We start from the raw sequence: 26,764 nt of genomic DNA, 5'->3' as shown, positions 1-26,764 counted from the left end.
AAAAGCTTTATATCTATGAAATGCCGAGGTTCAAACGGAACCCCTTGAAGAACTTTAAGAACTAAATTTAAACTCCATGGCGGAGCAACAGGTTTAAACACAGGATTAATTCTAACTAAAGCCTGACAAAACGCCTGAACATCTGCCAGACGCTTGTGCAGAAGAATAGACATACCAGAAATCTGTCCCTTTAAGGAACTAGCTGACAATCCCTTCTCCAATCCTTCTTGGAGAAAGGATAATATCCTAGGAATCCTGACCTTACTCCATGAGTAATCCTTGGATTCACACCAATGAAGATATTTACACCATATCTTATGATAGATTTTCCTGGTGACAGGCTTTCGAGCCTGAATCAAGGTATCAATGACCGACTCTGAGAAACCACGTTTTGATAAAATCAAGCGTTCAATCTCCAAGTAGTTAGCCGCAGAGAAATTAGATTTGGATGTTTGAATGGACCTTGGAGTAGAAGGTCCTGCCTCAGCGGCAGAGTCCATGGTGGAAAGGATGACATGTCCACCAGATCTGCATACCAAGTCCTGCATGGCCACGCAGGTGCTATCAAAATCACAGAAGCTCTCTCCTGCTTGATCTTGGCAATCAGACGAGGGAGGAGAGGAAATGGTGGGAACACATAAGCCAGGCTGAAGGACCAGGGCACTGCTAGAGCATCTATCAGCGCTGCCTGGGGATCCCTTGACCTAGAACCGTAACAAGGAAGCTTGGCGTTCTGACGAGACGCCATCAGATCAAGTTCTGGTTTGCCCCATAGTTGAATCAGCTGGGCAAATACCTCCGGATGGAGCTCCCACTCCCCTGGATGAAAAGTCTGCCGACTTAGAAAATCCGCTTCCCAGTTCTCTACTCCTGGGATATGGATAGCTGAGAGATGGCAAGAGTGAACCTCTGCCCATAGAATTATCTTTGAAACCACCAACATTGCCAGGGGGCTTCTTGTTCCCCCCTGATGGTTGATATAGGCTACAGTCGTGATATTGTCCGACTGAAATCAGATGAACCTGACCGCAGCTAGTTGAGGCCAAGCCTGAAGAGCACTGAATATCGCTCTCAGTTCCAGAATGTTTATCGGAAGGAGGGCTTCCTCCTGAGTCCACGAACCCAGAGCCTTCAGGGAGTTCCAGACTGCGCCCCAGCCCAGAAGGCTGGCATCTGTCGTCACTATAGTCCACTCTGGCCTGTGGAAACTCATTCCCCTGGACAGATGGACCCAAGATAACCACCAGAGAAGAGAATCCCTGGTCTCTTGATCCAGATTTAGCAGAGGGGACAAATCTGTGTAATCCCCATTCCACTGATTGAGCATGCAAAGTTGCAGTGGTCTGAGATGTAGGCGGGCAAACGGAACTATGTCCATTGCCGCTACCATTAGGCCGATTACTTCCATACACTGAGCCACTGACGGCCGAGAAGTGGAATGAAGAGCATGGCAGGAGGTTAGAAGCTTTGATAACCTGACCTCTGTTAGAAAACTCTTGTGAGAGGGGAGAGAGAACTCTTTTCTTCGTTCACCTTCCACCCGTGAGACCTCAGAAAGGCCAGAACAATGTCCGTATGGGACTTGGCGATTTGAAAAGTTGACGCCTGTATCAGAATGTCGTCTAGGTAAGGAGCCACCGCTATGCCCCGTGGCCTTAGAACCGCCAGTAGGGACCCTAGAACCTTCATAAAGATTCTTGGTGCCGTGGCTAACCCGAAGGGAAGAGCCACAAACTGGTAATGCCTGTCTAAGAAGGCGAACCTGAGGAACTGATGATGATCTCTGTGAATCGGAATGTGGAGATAAGCATCCTTTAAGTCCACGGTAGTCATATATTGACCCTCCTGGATCATAGGGAGGATGGTTCGGATAGTCTCCATCTTGAAGGATGGGACTCTGAGAAATTTGTTTAGGATCTTGAGATCCAAGATTGGTCTGAAAGTTCCCTCTTTTTTGGGAACTATAAACAGATTTCAATAGAAGCCCTGCCCCTGTTCCTCCCTTGGAACTGGGTGGATCACTCCCATAACCAGTAGGTCTTGAACACAACGTAAGAATGCCTCTCTCTTTATCTGGTTTACAGATAATTGTGAGAGATGAAATCTCCCCTTTGGAGATGAAGCTTTGAAGTCCAGAAGATATCCCTGGGAAACAATCTCTAATGCCCAGGGATCCTGGACGTCTCTTGCCCAAGCCTGGGCGAAGAGAGAAAGTCTGCCCCGTACTAGATCCGGTCCCGGATCGGGGGCTACTCCTTCATGCTGTCTTAGAGGCGGCAGCAGGTTTTTTGGCCTGCTTCCCCTTGTTCCAAGCCTGGTTCGGTCTCCAGACTGGTTTGGACTGGGCGAAATTTCCCTCTTGTTTTGCATTAGAGGAAGCTGAAGCTGCGCCACTCTTGAAGTTTCGAAATGAACGAAAATTATTCTGTTTGGTCCTTAATTTATTGGACCTATCCTGAGGAAGGGCATGACCTTTTCCTCCAGTAATATCAGAAATGATCTCCTTCAGGCCCGGCCCGAATAGGGTCTGTCCTTTGAAGGGGATGTTAAGAAGCTTAGACTTTGAAGTAACGTCTGCTGACCAGGACTTAAGCCATAGCGCCCTGCGCGCCAGAATGGCAAAACCTGAATTCTTAGCCGTTAGTATGGTTAGATGAAAAAATTGAGAGCTTTAATCCTGTCTAAAATATCATCTAACGGGGTCTCCACCTGTAGAGCCTCCTCAAGAAACTCGAACCAAAAAGCCGCTGCAGCAGTAACTGGGGCAATGCATGCAAGAGGCTGGAGAATAAAACCTTGATGGATAAAAATTTTCTTAAGGAGACCCTCCAATTTTTTATCCATAGGATCTAAGAAAGCACAACTGTCCTCGACGGGGATAGTTGTACACTTAGCTAGGGTAGAAACAGCACCCTCCACCTTAGGGACTGTCTGCCACGAGTCCCGTATAGCAACATCTATGGGAAACATCTTTTTAAAAGCAGGAGGGGGAGAGAACGGAACACCTGGTCTATCCCATTCCTTAGTAATAATTTCCGAAAACCTCTTAGGGACTGGAAAAACATCATTGTAAACAGGCACTGCAAAGTATTTGTCCATTTTACACAATTTCTCTGGAACTACAATGGGGTCACAGTCATCCAGAGTCACTAAAACCTCCCTGAGCAATAAGCGGAGGTGTTCAAGCTTAAACTTAAAGGCTGTCATTTCAGAATCGGACTGAAGTAACGTCTTCCCTGAATCTGAAATCTCACCCTCAGATAGCAACTCCCTTGCCACGGCTTCGGAGCATTGTGAGGGTATATCGGACATAGCTACTAAAGCGTCAGAAAGCTCTGTATTTGTTCTAGCCCCAGAGCTGTCTCGCTTTCCTTGTAACCCTGGCAGTTTGGACAATACCTCTGTGAGGGTATTAGTCATAACTGCCGCCATGTCTTGTAAGGTAAACGCATTGGACGCGCTAGATGTACTTGGCGTCACTTGAGCGGGAGTTATAGGTTCTGACACGTGGGGAGAGCTAGATGGCATAACCTCCCTTTTGTCAGTCTGAGAAACCTCTGGTGATAAATCTTTAAATGCCATAATATGGTCTTTATAATTTATAGAAATTTCAGTACATTTGGTACACATTCTAAGAGGGGGTTCCACAATGGCTTCTAAACATATTGAACAATGAGTTTCCTCTATGTCAGACATGTTTAACAGACTAGTAATGAGACCAGCAAGCTTGGAAAACACTTTAATAAATGTGAAACAGCAATAAAATAAAAACGGTACTGTGCCTTTAAGAGAAAAAAACTATCACATAAACTGCAAAACAGTGTTAAAAAGTAGTAAACTCTTCGAAATTTTTACAGTGTGTATAAGGGACTAAAGCAGCATTGCACCCACTTGCAAATGGATGATTAACCCATTAGGCCCCAAACCGGATTTGAAAAAGCTCTGCTGTGGCTCCTACCTGCCCTCAAATACGATTTAGGAAAGAAATAAGCCCTCTATAGTGGTCCTCAGATGCCAGAGGACTCCTTTAGGGAAGCTGGATGTCTCAGTCTGAATATGAACTGCACATCTAGAGCGCGAAAATAGGCCCCTCCCACCATGCACTCGATGTCAGAGGGCCTTAAGAAAATACTCCTAGGAGTATCTGACTAGCCATGTGGAAACTAGGCCCCAAAAAAACAATTTATCACCCTCAGAGAAAAAACGTTCTTTCTATATAACATGTAAACGTTTTGTCACTAAGAAATATGAGTATTAACATGAATATTACCCTTTTTTGTAAGCATGATCCGAGTCGTTGTTAAATCACTGCATCAGGCTTACCTCAATTATACAAGGTTCTGTCAGCATTTTCTAGATCTTATCATCTCTCTAGAAATAAATATACTGAACATACCTCAAAGCAGGTAAACTGCAAACCGTTCCCCCAACTGAAGTCTTTCCCATGCACGAGAATAGCAATGGACCTTAGTTACAAACCGCTAAGATCATCAACCTCCAGGCAGATTCTTCTTCTAATTTCTGCCTGAGAGTAAAACAGTACAACGCCGGTACCGTTTAAAAATAACAAACTTTTGATTGAAGGTAAAAGTACACTAAGTCACCACATATCTCTTGATACTTCCTATCTTGTCGAGAGCTGCAAGAGAATGACTGGGGGTGGCAGTTAGGGGAGGAGCTATATAGACAACTCTGCTGTGGGTGTCCTCTTGCAGCTTCCTGTTGGGAAGGAGAATATCACAAAAGTAATGGATGAACCCATGGACTGGATACACCTTTTTATTGTTTTGGATAATTTCGTTTGTTATTTTTTATAATCGTAGTTTATTTTTTTTGTAATTTTAGTGTTTGTTTTTTTTTTGCAATGGTAGTTTTTTTTATTTTTGTAATGGTAGGTTTTAGTATAAGGCAGCTTAGGTTTTATTTCACAGGTAAGTTTCTATTTATTTTAACTAGGTAGTTAGTAAATAGTTGATAACTATTTACTAACTAGTATACCTAGTTAAAATAAATAGTTATGTTGTAGCTAGCTTAGGTTTTATTTCACAGGTAAGTTTGTATTTAGTTTTAAATAGGTATTATTTAGTTAAAGGATTACTTTCTGTTCTAATTTTTAAGCTAAACAACTAACATATTAAAGTTAATAAACATTAATTAAAACCTACTGACCTATATTTTCTCCAAAACAAAGTTTCATAACGTTCTAAAAGTTATATCTTTTATTCCCCGATGATGTCACATTATCCTGCCCACTATTTTCAGCACTGAGTGTTCAAAATAACCAATAACTTTGTGTTTAAAGCGCCATTTTGAAACCTAGGTATTGTAAAAGGATTGGTACAGAGCAAAGGATACCCACGGAGTGGGTTTGGAAAACAATTACATTTGCAGACAAGATTTCTGATATACGGTAGAGATATGTTAATGAAATGCTATTGATAAAAAGCATATTGGGGTAGTTAGTTAGTAACAGGCATAGAAAATATTTACTTACAGTGGCCCTTTAATAATTGTAACTTTAATTTTGCTCTATTTTAATTATGTTAAAGTTAGGGGGGGTTAGGTTTAGGGTTACGGTTAGGTTTATGGGTTAATATAGTTAAATTTAGGTTGTTGCGATGTAGGGGGCTGGCGGTTTAGGGGTTAATAGGTTTATTTGTGGTAGTGATGTGGGAGGCCAGAGGTTTAAGGCTTAATAACTTTATTTAGTGACAGCGATGTCTGGGAGCGGCGGAATAGGGGTTAATAGATTTATTATAGTGTGGGTGATGTTGGGGTGCAGGGGAAAAGGGGCTAATAACTTTAGTAAAGTGGCTTCAATATCGGGAGCGGCGGATTAGGGGTTAATAGATTTATTACGGTGGTGGCAATGTTGGGCGGCAGATTAGGGGTTAACATTATGTAGGTGTCAGCGATGTCGGGGGCAGCAGATTAGACGTGGGGTTTATGTTAGGGTGTTCTTTTTCCCCATAGACATCAATGGGGCTGCGTTACGGAGCTTTTCATTCCGTGATCGCAGGTGTTAGTTTTTTTTCTAACACTCTCTCCCCATTGATGTCTATGGGGAAAGCGTGCACGAGCATGTCAAAGCAGCGCTTGGATTTTGTGTGGTATGGAGCATATCGCACGCACAAGGCAGTTGTTTCAAAACTCGTAATCGCAGCGATATGGAGGGTGAAATAACGCAACTTTTGTTGCGTTCGTTAACTACCATCTATAGCGCACAACTCGTAATCTACCCGCATGTCTGCTGACCATGATTTTAACCATAAGGCCCTTCTTGCAACAACTGCCAAAGACATGTTCTTGACATCAATCTTAAATATGTACATTATTGCATCACATATAAAGGCGTAAGCCATTTTAAGGGCTTTAATGCATTTCTGGAGATCCTCCGCAGAGGATTTGTCAGAAACCATTCTGGATAGAGAATCACACCAATGGGTTTCTGCGCGGCCACAAAGGTGATAAATTCTGCTGGTTTAAGCAGAAGACCTGTCTGAAGGAAGAGCTTTCTCAAAAAGACTCCATTTTGCAGTCCATTGGATCCCTGAAAGAGGTGCAATCAATCATGGGGATGGTAGTGCGTTTGGCAAGAGTGGAAATAGTTCCATCAACCTTAGGTATGGTTTCCCATAGTTCCATGTTCTGCTCTGGAACCGGGTACATTCTCTTAAACCTGGATGAAGGAGCAAATAGAATACCAGGTTTTTTTCTTTGGCTATATAGTCAGAAACCAAATCTGGAACCTGACATACCTCTGGAATCTAAGGAGGAACTTTGAAAACAACATTTAACTGATTTACAGGCTTGTTTTCAGCAGGTTTTTCCTCAGAAATAGCCAGAGTTTTCAGTACCTTAAGCATTAAAGTGTGGATATGTTCAACTTTAAATTTAAAACACTGTCAAATTAAGGGTCACTTCCACATCTAACCTGGATTATTTTGAGTCCTCAGAGTCCGATATCTGAAGCAGGACAGGAATCTGAGGTTGAGGGGATGCATGTTCACATCAAGAAAGTGAGTTAAATTCCCAGATTTGCGTTTACGCTTACTGGCGATAGCCGCTAAATATTCTACCGGTAAAACGGTAGAGAGTCCTCTACACTAGTCAATTTACACCCCTGACACCTGCAGAGTACTCAAAGGGTAAGGAAATACCTAGGCCCTATAATAGACTGACTGCTAAAACACCCCCAAAGTGACCCACACAGGAGCTCCTGCATGGATACTCACCTCCCTCTCCAGTGACAGGATCACAATTTGTTTCAGATTTGTACAGAAAAAAAGGCAGACAGATGCTTTGAAGGCCTTTGCCTCCCCAACTGTATAACATTACTGGTGCCTCAGAGAGGCTGAAAATAGTAAAAAAACAAAACAAAAACAAATAAAAAATTTTATGTAACAAACCCCCACAAAAACACTTCCAACCTGATGCCCAGACTAGCCAGATGTTCAGTGAGGGAACCGCAGAGTGCACAAGAATGATATGTCCCATGGATAAAGGGTCTTACATTGATCTGAACCCCAAATAGAGCATATACAATATTTAGCTAGGACTGCTGGTCAATCAGAGGAACTCTTAAAGGATACTCAGAGGATCTCTTAAAGGATAAGAGAATCAGTCCGGATATCCAAATTATTTTAACCCCTTAATGACAACTGACGTACCAGGTACGTCATGCATTAACTAACAGTTAATGACAATAGACGTACCTGGTACGTCAGTTGTCTAAGAGAGTGCTGGAAGCGATCGCAATCGCTTCCAGCAGCTCTCAGGGTATTGCAGTGATGCCTCCATATGGAGGCATCCTGCAATACCTTTTCAGAAGACTCCGATGCAGAGAGAGCCACTCTGTGGCCCTCTCTGCACCGGTAGCGATGGTGCCGGTTCGTTGGTGGGTGGGAGCACATCAGGGAGGCGGGTGGGCGGCCCATCGCTACCCGGCATCCGGTTCCTGTAAGTGCTATGTGCACGCCGGGTGCCGGGAGCGTGCGGGGGCGTGCGTGCGCGCCCGATTACATGGCCACTGACACCAATGAGAAAGGAAGGGGGGACAAAAATGAATGTAATATAAATAAATATATAAGGATCTGGGAGGGGGAGGGGGTTGGGGTATTGTGGGGGGCTGCTACACTACAGAAAACATTAAAATGGCAAAAAATTGCAAAAAAAACCACTTGTTTTGGGGGCAAATTGGGTACTGGCAGACAGCTGCCAGTACCCAAGATGGCGGCAATTAGGTAGGGGAGAGGGTTAGAGAGCTGGGGGGGGATCATGGAGGTTGGGGCTAAGGCAGGGGTCCATCACAGCTAAAACATTTTAATTTTTTTTATTAAAAAAAAGAAAAACTCCTTTTATTTAGTACTGGCAGACTTTCTGCCAGTACTTAAGATGGCGGGGACAATTGTGGGGTGGGGGAGGGAAGAGAACTGTTTGGGAGGGATCAGGGGGTGGGATGTGTCAGGTGGGAGGCTGATCTCTACCCTAAAGCTAAAATTAACCCTGCAAGCTCCCTACAACCTACCTAATTAACCCCTTCACTGCTGGGCATAATTTACGTGTGGTGCGCAGCAGCATTTAGTGGCCTTCTAATTACCAAAAAGCAATGCCAAAGCCATATAAGTCTGCTATTTCTGAACAAAGGGGATCCCAAAGAAGCATTTACAACCATTTGTGCCTTAATTGCACAAGCTGTTTGTAAATAATTTCAGTGGGAAACCTAAAGTTTGTGACAAAATTTGTGAAAAAGTGAACTTTTTTTTTTATTTGATGACATTTGGCGGTGAAATGGTGGCATGAAATATACCAAAATGGGCCTAGATCAATACTTTGGGTTGTCTTCTAAAAAAAAATATATACATGTCAAGGGATATTCAGGTATTCCTGACAGATATCAGGGTTCCAATGTAACTAGCGCTAATTTTGAAAAAAAGTTGTTTGGAAATAGCAAAGTGCTACTTGTATTTATGGCCCTATAACTTGCAAAAAAAGTAAAGAACATGTAAACATTGGGTATTTCTAAACTCAGGACAAAATTTAGAAACTATTTAGCATAGGTGTTTTTTGGTGATTGTAGATGTGTAACAGATTTTGGGGGTCAAAGTTAGAAAAAGTGTGTTTTTTTCAATTTTTTCCTCATATTTTATATATTTTTTATAGGAAATTATAAGATATGATGAAAATAATGGTATCTTTAGAAAGTCCATTTAATGGCGAGAAAAACGGTATATAATATGTGTGGGTACAGTAAACGAGTAAGAGGAAAATTACAGCTAAACACAAACACCGCAGAAATGTAAAAATAGCCATTGTCATTAAGGGTAAGAAAATTGAAAAATGGTCCGGTCATTAAGGGGTTAAGGGTAGAACCTGAAATGTAGAAATGTATACATAAGTTTATACAAAGTTTAAAAATCTGTACATAAGTTAAACTTCGGTGTACAGAATCTGCATGATGCAACAGTATAAAAATGCAAACTGGCATAAATATAAACTATATGTTTACATCCCCTGGCAATGATGGCAGTACAATGCTTAATTGACTTATAAATAAGTATTAATAGAGCAGATAGTTAAAATAAATTATGACACCATATGTTATTATGGTTAGTACCATATATAATTGCACATATTCTAATAACTTTGTATACTGCAGATCACATATGAATGTGCTATGGTGTACAGCTGCCTAGGGTTTTATAAAAAAAAAAAACCTTCAGAGAGGATGTTATCAATTTTGAACCTTAGGTTATTAGCAAAAGAAATGTTTTGCACATTTGCAGCAGGGGTAATTATATACAAAAACCAGGCACGATGACAATAGAGGAAAATGAAGATAAAAATCATCAAACATACTTGAGATAATATCCATTAGTAACACAACCTGATGCTAGAATTCATCCATTTCTGATTTTCCAAAATGATGTTCGATCTGCGATGAGATTTTTTTTTTGTGAAAAATTTTCTGCAGGTCATTTTTAAATAAAATTCAATTTTAAAATTAGTTACACTAAGGCACCAGTTCAATTGCAATGTGTTGGTTATCTGAAGAATAAATCTATTTTTAACGTTTTATAATATAGTGCAGTAGTTGAAAATTGCATTGCAAATTAGCTGCATTCAAAAAAATAAAATTTGAATAAATCTGTTTCCTTTTCTCTTGGTCTAACATAGAAATGTAGTAATAAAAAAGATGCAATGCTCATGCTAACGTCTTACATTCAGAATAAACAGCTTTGCAGACTGGGAAAGGCTACGGTGCTGCTATCTGCTGAATCCAATTAGAGATAGATATGTAGTGAGGTTAGCCTTAAAAAGTCAGCAGAGTGTATTCCTTGTTCTAAGAATTACAAAATAGACAATTTTCAGAGCTAAATGACATAAAAAGATGGCAACATAAATAATTTAACGTATACTGCAAAGTTGCTTTATTATGCATAATTAATCATTGTATATTAAAATATCAAGGTGTTTGCTGTTCCTTTAACTGTTGCATGTTTTGTTAAGAAAGGATGGCAGCGTGATATTTATAATAACTCTTCGATAGTCAAGTCCGGCACTTCCTGGAGGATGCACAGTGAGAGACGTTTGGCAGTAGTGATGACGATATATTGATATACATGCAACATGGTATTGCAGGACATATTAATTCAGCTTTAAATAAACTATTTGTGTTACTGATACCAAATAAAAGTCCAGTGTAAACTAGCAGTAAGAATAATTGATTCCAAATCTTCCACTTCAATCACAAGTTTAGTACATGGTATCAAATTAAGTCAGTGCCGTATTTAAAATGGTTTTACCACTTGATAATTGCAGTGTCACAGGGTCACTCAATTTACACACAACTATCAATTTTGATTGCAACATTGGACATATATGTACTTTTTTTCCAAATGCCAGAAGCTGATGATATTTTGGCTCCCCCTAGGGATGTCTGGAAGCTTTTGCTTTTGTTTATATTTTTCCTATTTGGGACATTGCTCCATTTTTCCATCACTGTAAATGTGGGGTAGTTTAGAGGTCATATTTTAGTATGTTTGATAATTTTTTTATTCCTATTTGTATTCAATGTAGTTAAACAAGATAACTTTAGGGATATTGAGACTTCCCTCTTCCAAATGTGGGGTTTATTGGTTAGGGGGTACATCAATTTAAATTAGTGGTTTAATTCTAAATGTTGTGACAGCCAAAACAGTGACTTTACAACCCCTTTAACATGTTTTGTAAACTGATAAGTGCAGTGGCAATACTGATCACATGAAAACTAAAATGGTATTTGATCTATCAACTGAAAATGGTGTTGTTAGACCCCCTCCACATTAAGGCTGTGTGTTTTTTCCTGTCTTTTAAAAAAAAAAATGTTTAGGTAAAACTAGTAGCGTACACCCATCATTGCATTGATATTTATTACCTGGGCCCCAGTGTTGCAATGAGGGAGAGAGATGCATCAGTAAATATTGTAAGGAACAAATTGTGCAGGGTGATTGATTTATGATCTACATAAAAATATCAGGCATGTCCTATATACTAAAATCATTTAAAATGCTGGGCTGGACTAAATCATAGGCTGGTATAATGTGTGGCCCCTACAGCCCCAGTTGCAAGTCCTCCTTTGGTAATTTCTCTTTCAGCAAAATCAAAACAATATTTTTTTAATAAGTAAATAGGGCTTACAATATACAATAACACTCAGCATTAAAGTGAAAGTAAATCCTAGCGTTTTTGAAACAAATAAAGGGGACTTTCATTCATGAAGCATAAGATACTTCATGTCGAAAGCTCCTTTATTTTTTTTATTCGATCACCGTTTTTAGCTGCTACAGCAGCCCACAGCTAAAAAATTTTTTTTGCTGAGATGACGTTTTCACCTCTTAGCCAATAGCCATGCGGTAAATCCGGCTTGGTGCCCATATGAATCATATTGCTGACACTGCATACTGTGACTTGATATTAAGATCACAGCAAAACAATGTGCTTATTATTATTAGTCAGAATAAAAACAGGCAATCACGAAGATGCAACTGCCAGGAGAAACTGCTTTTTGAACAGTGAGAGTGAGGTTTGGAAACAGCGGTTTGTACAGTGGGTTTTTGTAAACTCGGTTTGTAGAGTGATTTCTGCAACTTTGGACTATTTTTAAAAACCTTGTCACTTAGTGGTTTCATGATTTACAGAGTTGGAGTATTGTTAAATTCCCATTGAAGATGAAATGCTGCAGCCACTTTCGTCTTTCAAAAATTAATATCCCACACTATTCTTCATGATTTTAGATTCATAACATAAAACAGTATCAATAAAATTGTATGCTCAGTTGTAAATTGTTTAATGTATAATGAGTTTGTTATTATTTTGCAAAATAGAAAAAAGGATTGAATAATGTTCTCCTTACCCCAGGACTAGATTTTTATATCAGTTAATATTTTTTCCTATGACTCTAATTCTGTTATTTATTATCTGAAATTTTCTTGTGTATTAGCATTAGCATATTAAAGTGTATATACAGGTAAGGCTTATGATTTGATAAGTGAACATTATTCAGTCACAAGGTGAAAACTAGTACATTAATACATTTTCCAATCTTTATTGAAGTACAAGATAAATACAAGTTAGTTAACCTTTTAACGCCGTTATGCCGTTCCATTCCGTCATAATTACACTGGGCTTTAGAGCCGTTATGACGGAATAGAACGGCATAACGGTTTTCAGCTCCTGTGCCCCCTCCGTTATTTTGTTTGTTGTGGATCCGGTTGGGGGATGTGCCTAGCACCTCTGGCACTCCCCCAGGATCCAATCAGCATGGAGGGGGTGTATCGATTGTCCCCTGTAACACTGTAGCAGCCAATGAGTGGAATCATTGGCTGTTACAAGTGTATCCGCTTCCTCTCTGCTCTCAGTGCGATCTGAGAGAGAGAGGAAGACAGTTTAGTGTTGGTGTGTGCTGTAGAAAGCGGAGAGGGAGAAAAAAATATAGTTACAAACAAAATATATATATTTTTTTGCTGCTGATCACAGAGCTGCTACTGTGATCAGCCTAATATAACTTGGTTATCCAGTTAGGGCTTTGATCAGTGTTGATCAAAAGCGTTGGGGGTTTATTTGTGGGGGTTACAAATATATATATATATTGTTTTTGCTGCTGATCACTGAGCTGCTACTGTGATCAGCCTAATATCACAGTGATCAGCCTGTCAGGGCTTTGATCAGTGCCCAAAAGTTTATTTGTGGGGATCTTTAGTTATTATTAACCCCTTCCCTGCTGTTCCCAATCACTACCCTTCCCAGTTCCTTTTTTTTTTAGTTTATAAAAAAAAAAAATATATATATAAAGAAAAAATCATAATTTAAAAAAAAAAAAAATAGGGAATAGGGTGGGTGGGAATAGGTGGGTGGTAATTGGGAGGTGGTAATTGGGGTGGTTTAGTGGGATTTTGGGGAAGGTGAAGTGGTAATTGGTGGTGGTGAAGTGGTAATTTGTACTGAAAAAAATCCCTTATGGCACGCTATTCAGCAGAAGAGGCTTATGCCATTCTTGCCGCAGATTCAGGGAGTGAAACCCTCTCTGCTCTGTCTGACAGCGCAACCCTTACGGCATCAGATATAGAGCCCCTGAGTGATACATCTGATGCTGGTGCTCCCTGCCCGCCACCTAAAAGGAGGCGTCGCACAAATGACCAAAATTGGATACCCCCAAATTTCACTGCCCCAGAAATGCCAGAATTTACTGAGACTCCTGGCATAACAAGTGATGTTCCAGTATGTGAGCCAATAAACTATATGTCACTGATTCTGACAGATGCTATGTTTGAGCATATAGTTGCTCAAACAAATTTATATGCCAGCCAGTATCTGTCCAAAAATCCCCAATCTCTGTATGTCAGAAAAAATACCTGGCATCCCACTGACATACCAGAGATTAAAAAGTTTTGGGCCCTGACATTAATAATGGGGATTGTGAAGAAACCCAGCATTCGTTCATACTGGAGCCAGAACCCCATCCTGGCTACCCCTCTTTTTCCAGGGGTTATGAAGAGGGACAGATATGAACAATTGCTGCGGTTTCTCCATTTTAATGATAATACCAAGTGCCCCCCCAAAAATGACCCCCTGCATGACAGGTTATATAAACTAAGGCCCCTGATAAGCCACCTGTCCCAAAAATTTAAAGAAGTTTACATACCTGAGCAGGACATTTGCATTGATGAGTCCCTCATGAAATTTAAGGGGAGATTGCTTTTCAAGCAATATATACCATCCAAGAGGTCCCGCTATGGGGTAAAATTTTATAAGCTCTGTGAATGCAGTACTGGGTATACCTGGGCATTTCGCATCTACCAGGGAAAGGATAGCCACTTGGATCCACCTGGCTGCCCAGATTCAGTTGGCACAAGTGGGAAAATTGTGTGGGATCTCCTACTACCCCTGCTAAATAAAGGGTACCATTTGTGGCTCGATAATTTTTACACCAGCACAGAGCTATTAAAATTTTTGTTTTATTTTGAAACCGTGGCCTGTGGCACAACAAGAAAAAATCGCAAAGGTTTCCCCCAGAAGCTGACATATGGAAAAAAAAGTAGGGGCACAACGTCAGCTTTACGCCACAATGAGCTACTGGCCCTTCGGTACACTGATAAAAAAGATGTGTACATGCTCTCCACAATGCACGATGAAGCTACAGTGTCAGTGTCTGTGAAGGGAAGATCTGCACAGATCCGAAAGCCAAAGTGCATTGTGGAGTACAACAAAAACATGGGGGGGGTAGATTTAGCTGACCGGTGCCTGCAGCCATATCTAATTCAAAGAAAAACTAGAACTTGGTACAAAAAAGTAGCCTTTTATATTATGCAGATCGCAGTATATAATGCATATGTGCTGTACAAAAAAACAGGCACAGGGAAAACTTATACTTTTTTGGAATTTGTGTTAAATGTAACATCTGATATTTTGTTTAACCAGACCCCTAATCCTCCCACTGTTCAATCTGAAAATGTTGAGCGACTCTGTGGCAGGCATTTTCCCACTAGGATCCCCCCCACTGCCTGCAAATTAACACCCCAGAAAAGATGCAGAGTCTGCTATAAAAAAGGAGGGAGGAGGGATTCTAGTTACCATTGCCCTGACTGCCCCTCTCAACCTGGCCTCTGTATCACTGATTGCTTTCGAATATATCACACAGAGTTAAACTTTTAATTTGAAAGCAATCTGTATGTGTTCCTAATTTATTTTATTTTATTATTCTGTATTCCTAACTTCATAAATCCCCTGACCTTGTCCTGTCCCTTTATATGTTAAGCCCATCCACTCTAAGGCCATTATAAGTTATACAAAACAACTAAAATACTCCTTTTAGAATATCCTGAGTTATCCACTTTTGCAAATGGTATGTCATGAGGGGGGTAATTTTCATTCCTGGGCTGCCATACTGTCTCAAAGGCAACATAGGGCCAGAAAATCAATGTGCCAAATTTCTATGCAGACCCTATATTGGGCCCTGTAACTTCCTAAAACCACATAAAACCTGTGCATAGGGGGTATTGTTGCACTCATGGGAGATCACTGAACACAGATGTGGGTGTATTATAGCAGTAAAAAATATAATGATGTTGATCTAAATAGAAAACATGCAAAGTCTGTGTGAAAAAAGCAAATAAAAAAATATGACCACTAAATTTGACCAGGTTTTGTGACTAAGTGGCTACAAAAAAAGACTAAACATAGTCCTTTTTTAATACCCTGGGTTGTCTACTTTTGCAAATGGTATGCCATGGTGGGGTAATTTTCATTCCTGCGCTGCCATACTGTCTCAAAGGCAACAAAGGTCCATAAAATCAATGTGCCCAATTTCCATGCAAATTGGCAGACCCTATATTGGGCGCTGTAACTTCCTAAAACCACATAAAACCTGTACATAGGGGGTATTGTTGTACTCATGGGACATCGCTGAACACAAAGATGGGTGTATTATAGCAGTAAAACATAAAAGGATGATATAAACAGCAAAAAGGCAGTGTTTTTGTGATAAACTAAAACTGAAATATGAACATTACCTTTGGCCAGATGTTGTGACTAAGTGGCTACAAACAAAGACTAAACATAGTCCTTTTTCAATACCCTGGGTTGTCTACTTTTATAAATGGTATGCCACGATGGGGTAATTTTCATTCCTGGGCTGCTATAATGTCTCAAAGAGGACAAAGGCCCATAAAATGAATGTGCCAATTTTCTATGTAAATGGGCAGACCCCATATTTGGCCCTGTAACTTCTGTAAACCCCATAAAACCTGTACATGGGGGGTACTGTTTTACTCGTAGGACCTTGACAAACACTAATATGTGTGTTTTATAGCAGCAAAACATAAAAGGTTGATGACAGAGACAGCCAAAGTGCAGTGTTTGTGCAAAAAACGCATGCAAAAAAAATGACCATTACATTTGGCCAGGTGTTGTGACTAAGGGTCTTCACAAAAAGATGTGACATGGGCCTTTTGGAATACCCTAGGGTGTCTTCTTTTGAAAATGGTATGCCATGATGGGGTAATTTTCATTCCTGGGCTGCTATAATGTCTCAAAGAGGACATGGCACAGAAAATTAAGGTGCCAAATTTCCATGCATAAAAACTGAAATGGGCAGACCCCATATTTGGCCCTGTAACTTCTGTAAACCCCACAAAACCTGTACATGGGGGGTACTGTTTTACTCGTAGGACCTTGACAAACACTAATATGTGTGTTTTATAGCAGCAAAACATAAAAGGTTGATGACAGAGACAGCCAAAGTGCAGTGTTTGTGCAAAAAACGCATGCAAAAAAAATGACCATTACATTTGGCCAGGTGTTGTGACTAAGGGTCTTCACAAAAAGATGTGACATGGGCCTTTTGGAATACCCTAGGGTGTCTTCTTTTGAAAATGGTATGCCATGATGGGGTAATTTTCATTCCTGGGCTGCTATAATGTCTCAAAGAGGACATGGCACAGAAAATTAAGGTGCCAAATTTCCATGCATAAAAACTGAAATGGGCAGACCCCATATTTGGCCCTGTAACTTCTGTAAACCCCATAAAACCTGTACATGGGGGGTACTGTTTTACTCGTAGGACCTTGACAAACACTAATATGTGTGTTTTATAGCAGCAAAACATAAAAGGTTGATGACAGAGACAGCCAAAGTGCAGTGTTTGTGCAAAAAACGCATGCAAAAAAAATGACCATTACATTTGGCCAGGTGTTGTGACTAAGGGGCTTCACAAAAATATGTGACATGGGCCTTTTGGAATACCCTAGGGTGTCTTCTTTTGAAAATGGTATGCCATGATGGGGTAATTTTCATTCCTGGGCTGCTATAATGTCTCAAAGAGGACATAGGCACAGAAAACTAAGGTGCCAAATTTCCATGCATAAAAACTGAAATGGGCAGACCCCATATTTGGCCCTGTAACTTCTGTAAACCCCATAAAACCTGTACATGGGGGGTACTGTTTTACTCGTAGGACCTTGACAAACACTAATATGTGTGTTTTATAGCAGCAAAACATAAAAGGTTGATGACAGAGACAGCCAAAGTGCAGTGTTTGTGCAAAAAACGCATGCAAAAAAAAAATCACCATTACATTTGGCCAGGTGTTGTGACTAAGGGGCTTCACAAAAATATGTGACATGGGCCTTTTGAAATACCCTAGGGTGTCTTCTTTTGAAAATGGTATGCCATGATGGGGTAATTTTCATTCCTGGGCTGCTATAACGTCTTAAAGAGGACATAGGCACAGAAAATTAAGGTGCCAAATTTCCATGCATAAAAACTGAAATGGGCAGACCCCATATTTGGCCCTGTAACTTCTGTAAACCCCACAAAACCTGTACATGGGGGGTACTGTTTTACTCGTAGGACCTTGACAAACACTAATATGTGTGTTTTATAGCAGCAAAACATAAAAGGTTGATGACAGAGACAGCCAAAGTGCAGTGTTTGTGCAAAAAACGCATGAAAAAAAAATCACCATTACATTTGGCCAGGTGTTGTGACTAAGGGGCTTCACAAAAAGATGTGACATGGGCCTTTTGGAATACCCTAGGGTGTCTTCTTTTGAAAATGGTATGCCATGATGGGGTAATTTTCATTCCTGGGCTGCTATAATGTCTCAAAGTGGACATAGGCACAGAAAATTAAGGTGCCAAATTTCCATGCATAAAAACTGAAATGGGCAGACCCCATATTTGGCCCTGTAACTTCTGTAAACCCCATAAAACCTGTACATGGGGGGTACTGTTTTACTCGTAGGACCTTGACAAACATTAATATGTGTGTTTTATAGCAGTAAAACATAAAAGCTTGATGACAGAAACAGCCACAGTGCAGTGTTTGTGAAAAAAACGCAGTAAAAATAAATGAGCACTACATTTGGCCAGATGTTATGCCTAAGGGGCTTCACAAAAAGATGTGAAATGGCCCTTTTGGAATACCCTAGGGTGTCTTCTTTTGAAAATGGTATGCCATGATGGGGTAATTTTCAATCCTGGGCTGCTATAATGTCTCAAAGAGGACATAGGCACAGAAAATTAAGGTGCCAAATTTCCATGCATAAAGACTGAAATGGGCAGACCCCATATTTGGCCCAGTAACTCCTGTAAACCCCGTGAAACCTGTACATGGGGGGTACTGTTGTACTCGTAGGACATTGACAAACACAAATATGTGTGTTTTATAGCAGTAAAACATAAAAGCTTGATGACAGAAACAGCCAAAGTGCAGTGTTTGTGTAAAAAACGCATACAACAAAAATGACCACTACATTTGGCCAGGTGTTGTGACTAAGGGGCTTCACAAAAAGACGTGACATGGCCCTTTTGGAATACCCTAGGGTGTCTACTTTTGTAAATGGTATGCCATGATGGGGTCATTTTCATTCCTGGGCTGCTATAATGTATGAAAGGCAACTTAAGCCCAGAAAATGAATGTGCCAGATTTCTATGTAAATGGGTAGGCCGTATGTTGGGCCTTGTAAATTCCAGAAAACTCAGAAAACCTGTACATGGGGGGTATCGTTATACTCATGGGACATCGCTTAACACAAGTATGGGTGTTTTATTGCAGTAACATATATCAGGATGATGATATTCACAATAAAATCATTTGGAAAGCTTCAAATTTCTTAATTTCTCACACTTACTTTGATTTTTTTTATATAAAATTATAGTTGAGAAATAAATCTTTTATGCCAAAAGAAAGCCCTATCTGTCCTCTAAAAAACAATATATAATTAGTGTGGGTGCACTTAATGTGAAAGGGGTAAATTATGGTTGAAAAGACATATAGCTGAAATTCAAGGTTTCGTTTACGTTCAGAACTTGAACAATTGCCTATGTCATGAAAGGGTTAAGTTTCCATATTATAGAAAAAACTATGTATGCAAGGAGAGTCTGATTACAAAGAAAGCTATAAAATATTGTGTTGAGATATTCCTTTTGTTTTATGTACTGCAACTGTAAAAACCTGTCATGAGAAACATGATTTATCTATCTATCTAGCTATCTGGTCTGTCTGTCTATCTGTCTGTCTGTCTGTCCACATATCCATCCATCTCTCTTATACTGATAAAAATATTAATAAAATACAATACCCTCTCTTGATGGATTCCAAGAACTGGGCATTTATTGGATCTCTGTAAGATCTCAGCTCTCCATCGTCTAAACTGAACCCATTGCGCCATAGTTTAAGCAAAATCTGTACCTAATGAAAAAGAAAAAGATAACTTAATTAATATACATCATGAACAAAACAATATTCAGGAAAAAAGCACTTAAGTGAACCCCAATATAAAGGTGTATATCCATTACTCTTCTAAAAGCAGTTTAAAGGGACATGAAACCCAAATTATTTCATTCATGCATTAGAAAGAGCATGCAATATTAAACAACTTTCTAATTTACTTCTAATAGCTAATTTGCTTAATTCTCTTGATATTCTTTGTTGAAAAGCATATTTAAATATGCTAAGTAGCTGCTTATTAGTGGCTGCACATAGATGCCTCGTGATTGGCTCACCCAAGTGCTTGGCTACTTCCTCAACAAAGGATATCTAAAGAATGAAGCAAATTAGATAATAGAAGTAAATTGGAATGTTTTATAAAATTGTATTTTCTATCTAAATCATGAAATAAATATTTGGGGTTTCATGTCCCTTTAACTTTAAACTCTCTCTAAGGTCCAGATGATCTAAACTTCTTCACTGATGAGATTATCTGAGATGTCTCCTCAGTACTGTGAGGTACCTCAAATCATTTTTGAAAGGCAATATTTTATCTTGAGAGCTGTTAATCTCATTATGCAGGGCTCTGAATGTGAAGGAGGGAAATAAATTTAAATATTATGCTCCCAAAGATATTGCATGATTGCTCTCCATGCTGGCAAGTTTTTATTCATCGGACCCTAAGTAATCTTTTATACAGTCTATTTACTAAAGTATGTATACAGAAATAGATTTTAGTGAAGCAAATTAACAGGATAACAGAGGAATTGTGGCAACAGCTGAATCTATACAACAGACTTGTGATGGATGGTATTGGAGGGTGTAGATACCTATGGCTCACAAAATTAGACTTCAATACAAATCTACTATGAAAAAACATAATTTATGCTTACCTGATAAATTCCTTTCTTCTGTTGTGTGATCAGTCCACGGGTCATCATTACTTCTGGGATATAACTCCTCCCCAACAGGAAATGCAAGAGGATTTACCCAGCAGAGCTGCATATAGCTCCTCCCCTCTACGTCACTCCCAGTCATTCGACCAAGAATCAACGAGAAAGGAGAAACCAAGGGTGAAGTGGTGACTGGAGTATAATTTAAAAAATATCTACCTGCCTTAAAAAACAGGGCGGGCCGTGGACTGATCACACAACAGAAGAAAGGAATTTATCAGGTAAGCATAAATTATGTTTTCTTCTGTTATGTGTGATCAGTCCACGGGTCATCATTACTTCTGGGATACCAATACCAAAGCAAAAGTACACGGATGACGGGAGGGATAGGCAGGCTCATTATACAGAAGGAACCACTGCCTGAAGAACCTTTCTCCCAAAAATAGCCTCCGAAGAAGCAAAAGTGTCAAATTTGTAAAATTTGGAAAAAGTATGAAGCGAAGACCAAGTTGCAGCCTTGCAAATCTGTTCAACAGAGGCCTCATTCTTAAAGGCCCAAGTGGAAGCCACAGCTCTAGTAGAATGAGCTGTAATTCTTTCAGGAGGCTGCTGTCCAGCAGTCTCATAGGCTAAACGAATTATGCTACGAAGCCAGAAGGAGAGAGAGGTAGCCGAAGCCTTATGACCTCTCCTCTGACCAGAGTACACGACAAACAGGGAAGACGTTTGTCGAAAATCCTTAGTTGCCTGCAAGTAGAACTTGAGGGCACGAACTACATCTAGATTGTGTAGAAGACGTTCCTTCTTTGAAGAAGGATTCGGGCACAGAGAAGGAACCACGATCTCTTGATTGATGTTCCTGTTAGTGACTACCTTAGGTAAGAACCCAGGTTTAGTACGCAGAACTACCTTATCTGAATGAAAAATCAAATAAGGAGAATCACAATGTAAAGCTGATAACTCAGAGACTCTCCGAGCCGAAGAAATAGCCATTAAAAATAACACTTTCCAAGATAACAACTTTATATCAATGGAATGAAGGGGTTCAAACGGAACTCCTTGTAGAACGTTAAGAACAAGGTTTAAACTCCATGGCGAAGCAACAGTTTTAAACACAGGCTTGATTCTAGCTAAAGCCTGACAAAAGGCCTGGACGTCTGGATTTTCTGATAGACGCCTGTGCAACAAAATGGACAGAGCTGAGATCTGTCCCTTTAATGAACTAGCCGATAAACCCTTTTCTAAACCTTCTTGTAGAAAGGACAATATCCTAGGAATCCTAACCTTACTCCAGGAGTAACCTTTGGATTCGCACCAGTATAGGTATTTACGCCATATCTTATGGTAAATTCTTCTGGTAACAGGCTTCCTAGCCTGTATCAGGGTATCAATAACCGACTCAGAAAAACCACGTTTTGATAAAATCAAGCGTTCAATTTCCAAGCAGTCAGCTTCAGAGAAGTTAGATTTTGATGTTTGAATGGACCCTGTATCAGAAGGTCCTGTCTTAGAGTTAGAGACCAAGGCGGACAGGATGACATGTCCACTAGATCTGCATACCAAGTCCTGCGTGGCCACGCAGGCGCTATTAGAATCACTGATGCTCTCTCCTGTTTGATTTTGGCAATCAATCGAGGAAGCAGCGGGAAGGGTGGAAACACATAAGCCATCCCGAAGTTCCAAGGTGCTGTCAAAGCATCTATCAGAACCGCTCCCGGATCCCTGGATCTGGACCCGTAGCGAGGAAGTTTGGCGTTCTGGCGAGACGCCATGAGATCTATCTCTGGTTTGCCCCAACGTCGAAGTATTTGGGCAAAGACCTCCGGATGAAGTTCCCACTCCCCCGGATGAAAAGTCTGGCGACTCAAGAAATCCGCCTCCCAGTTCTCCACTCCCGGGATGTGGATTGCTGACAGGTGGCAAGAGTGAGACTCTGCCCAGCGAATTATCTTTGATACTTCCATCATTGCTAGGGAGCTTCTTGTCCCTCCTTGATGGTTGATGTAAGCTACAGTCGTGATGTTGTCCGACTGAAACCTGATGAACCCCCGAGTTCTTAACTGGGGCCAAGCCAGAAGGGCATTGAGAACTGCTCTCAATTCCAGAATGTTTATTGGTAGGAGACTTTCCTCCTGATTCCATTGTCCCTGAGCCTTCAGAGAATTCCAGACAGCGCCCCAACCTAGTAGGCTGGCGTCTGTTGTTACAATTGTCCAGTCCGGCCTGCTGAATGGCATCCCCCTGGACAGATGTGGCCGAGAAAGCCACCATAGAAGAGAGTTTCTGGTCTCTTGATCCAGATTCAGAGTAGGGGACAAGTCTGAGTAATCCCCATTCCACTGACTCAGCATGCACAATTGCAGCGGTCTGAGATGTAGACGTGCAAAGGGTACTATGTCCATTGCTGCTACCATTAAGCCGATCACCTCCATGCATTGAGCTACTGACGGGAGTTGAATGGAATGAAGGACACGGCATGCATTTAGAAGCTTTGTTAATCTGTCTTCTGTCAGATAAATCTTCATTTCTACAGAATCTATCAGAGTCCCCAAGAATGGAACTCTTGTGAGAGGAAAGAGAGAACTCTTCTTTTCGTTCACTTTCCATCCATGCGACCTTAGAAATGCCAGAACTAACTCTGTATGAGACTTGGCAGTTTGAAAGCTTGAAGCTTGTATCAGAATGTCGTCTAGGTACGGAGCTACCGAAATTCCTCGCGGTCTTAGTACCGCCAGAAGGGCACCCAGAACCTTTGTGAAGATTCTTGGAGCCGTAGCCAATCCGAATGGAAGAGCTACAAACTGGTAATGCCTGTCTAAGAAGGCAAACCTTAGATACCGGTAATGATCTTTGTGAATCGGTATGTGAAGGTAAGCATCCTTTAAATCCACTGTAGTCATGTACTGACCCTTTTGGATCATGGGTAAGATTGTCCGAATAGTTTCCATTTTGAACGATGGAACTCTTAGGAATTTGTTTAGGATCTTTAAATCCAAGATTGGCCTGAAAGTTCCCTCTTTTTTGGGAACCACAAACAGGTTTGAGTAAAACCCTTGTCCTTGTTCCGACCGCGGAACCGGATGGATCACTCCCATTAATAACAGATCTTGTACACAGCGTAGAAACGCTTCTTTCTTTATCTGGTTTGTTGACAACCTTGACAGATGAAATCTCCCTCTTGGGGGAGAGAATTTGAAGTCTAGAAGGTATCCCTGAGATATGATCTCTAACGCCCAGGGATCCTGAACATCTCTTGCCCAAGCCTGGGCGAAGAGAGAGAGTCTGCCCCCCACTAGATCCGGTCCCGGATCGGGGGCCCTCGATTCATGTTGTCTTAGGGGCAGCAGCAGGTTTCCTGGCCTGCTTGCCCTTGTTCCAGGACTGGTTAGGTTTCCAGCCTTGTCTGTAACGAGCAACGGCTCCTTCCTGTTTTGGAGCAGTGGAAGTTGGTGCTGCTCCTGCTTTGAAATTCCGAAAGGGACGAAAATTAGACTGTCTAGCCTTAGCTTTGGCTTTGTCTTGAGGCAGGGCGTGGCCCTTACCTCCTGTAATGTCAGCGATAATTTCTTTCAAACCGGGCCCAAATAAAGTTTGCCCTTTGAAAGGTATATTAAGTAATTTGGACTTAGAAGTTACATCAGCTGACCAGGATTTTAGCCACAGCGCCCTACGTGCCTGAATGGCGAATCCTGAGTTCTTAGCCGTAAGTTTGGTTAAATGTACTACGGCCTCCGAAATGAATGAATTAGCTAGTTTAAGGACTCTAAGCCTGTCCGTAATGTCGTCCAGCGTAGCTGAACTAAGGTTCTCTTCCAGAGACTCCATCCAAAATGCTGCCGCAGCCGTAATCGGCGCGATGCATGCAAGGGGTTGCAATATAAAACCTTGTTGAACAAACATTTTCTTAAGGTAACCCTCTAATTTTTTATCCATTGGATCTGAAAAAGCACAGCTATCCTCCACCGGGATAGTGGTACGCTTAGCTAAAGTAGAAACTGCTCCCTCCACCTTAGGGACCGTTTGCCATAAGTCCCGTGTGGTGGCGTCTATTGGAAACATCTTTCTAAATATTGGAGGGGGTGAGAACGGCACACCGGGTCTATCCCACTCCTTAGTAACAATTTCAGTTAGTCTCTTAGGTATAGGAAAAACGTCAGTACTCGCCGGTACCGCAAAGTATTTATCCAACCTACACAATTTCTCTGGTATTGCAACAGTGTTACAATCATTAAGAGCCGCTAAAACCTCCCCTAGTAATACACGGAGGTTCTCCAATTTAAATTTAAAATTTGAAATATCTGAATCCAATCTGTTTGGATCAGAACCGTCACCCACAGAATGAAGCTCTCCGTCCTCATGCTCTGCAAGCTGTGACGCAGTATCCGACATGGCTCTAGTATTATCAGCGCACTCTGTTCTCACCCCAGAGTGATCACGCTTGCCCCTTAGTTCTGGTAATTTAGCCAAAACTTCAGTCATAACAGTAGCCATATCTTGTAATGTTATCTGTAATGGCCGCCCAGATGTACTAGGCATCACAATATCACGCACCTCCCGGGCGGGAGATGCAGGTACTGACACGTGAGGCGAGTTAGTCGGCATAACTCTCCCCTCGCTGTTTGGTGAAATTTGTTCAATTTGTACAGATTGGCTTTTATTTAAAGTAGCATCAATACAGTTAGTACATAAATTTCTATTGGGCTCCACCTTGGCATTGGAACAAATGACACAGGTATCTTCCTCTGAATCAGACATGTTTAACACACTAGCAAATAAACTTGCAACTTGGTTACAATCTTATTTAACAAAAACGTACTGTGCCTCAAAGAAGCACTAAACGATTAAATGACAGTTGTGTTATAGCATCAATCCTTGAAAACAACACAACTTTTAGCAAAGGTTTGTTCCCATTAGTAAAGTAACAATAATTAAATTTGAAACGTAAAAATTACAGAGCAACGTTTTTAATCACAGTCAATATATAAGTCTCACAGCTCTGCTGAGAGAATCTACCTCCCTTCAAAGAAGTTTGAAGACCCCTGAGTTCTGTTAGATATGAACCGGATCATGCAGGAAATACAAGAGTAACTGACTGGAAATTTTTGATGCGTAGCAAAGAGCGCCAAAAACGGCCCCTCCCCCTCACACACAGCAGTGAGAGAGAAACGAAACTGTCACAATTAAAACAAGCAGCTGCCAAGTGGAAAAATAATGCCCAAACATTTATTCACTCAGTACCTCAGAAAATGCAAACGATTCTACATTCCAGCAAAAACGTTTAACATAATAAATACCTATTAAAAGGTTTAATGTACTTTTTACAGAGTAATTCCAGTGAAGTACCATCCCCAGAATACTGAAGTGTAGAGTATACATACATGTTATTATAACGGTATGGCAGGATTTTCTCATCAATTCCATTCAGAAAATAAAAACTGCTACATACCTCAATGCAGATTCATCTGCCCGCTGTCCCCTGATCTGAAGCTTTTACCTCCCTCAGATGGCCGAGAAACAGCAATATGATCTTAACTACTCCGGTTAAAATCATAGTAAAAAACTCTGGTAGATTCTTCTTCAAACTCTGCCAGAGAGGCAATAACACGCTCCGGTGCTATTGTAAAATAACAAACTTTTGATTGAAGTTATAAAAACTAAGTATAATCACCATAGTCCTCTCACACATCCTATCTAGTCGTTGGGTGCAAGAGAATGACTGGGAGTGACGTAGAGGGGAGGAGCTATATGCAGCTCTGCTGGGTAAATCCTCTTGCATTTCCTGTTGGGGAGGAGTTATATCCCAGAAGTAATGATGACCCGTGGACTGATCACACATAACAGAAGAAAGAGCTTTTAAAGTGAAGGTCAAGTCCGGGGTTGTGTTTATAATTTTTCAGTAAGTTAGCTATAATTAATATGAGGTTCATTCATCAAATCATAGAAAAATGCAATAAAAAGTTTTATTTTTTACGATCTGAATGCGCTCCGTTTCAGCATTACAATCCGCCCGTCACAGTGCCTTTATTGATTGACAGTTTTTCTCTCCAATGTTTGGTTTACCCCCGTGGCGTCCAGCCCCTTTTCTGTTTCGTCATTGAAACAATATGCGCATGCGTGCAATTAAA

The 26,764-nt window shown here is 40.7% G+C and overlaps 1 protein-coding gene across 1 annotated transcript in view; it reads right to left on the bottom strand.

Moving 5' to 3' along the window:
* The window catches only part of UBXN2B (UBX domain protein 2B), a 153,342-nt gene that overhangs the window by 57,446 nt on the left and 69,132 nt on the right, over positions 1-26,764 (bottom strand). Inside the window, exon 5 of the mRNA XM_053715061.1 lies at positions 19,619-19,728. Within this exon, the coding sequence (XP_053571036.1) occupies positions 19,619-19,728 (110 nt within the window). The remainder of the gene's footprint in view (positions 1-19,618; positions 19,729-26,764) is intronic.

Source organism: Bombina bombina, chromosome 5, assembly GCF_027579735.1.
Source record: "Bombina bombina isolate aBomBom1 chromosome 5, aBomBom1.pri, whole genome shotgun sequence".
In the NCBI taxonomy this organism is placed as follows: domain Eukaryota; kingdom Metazoa; phylum Chordata; class Amphibia; order Anura; family Bombinatoridae; genus Bombina; species Bombina bombina.
Note: the sequence above shows the minus strand (reverse complement) of the source record. Positions and strands in the feature narration are given on the sequence as shown.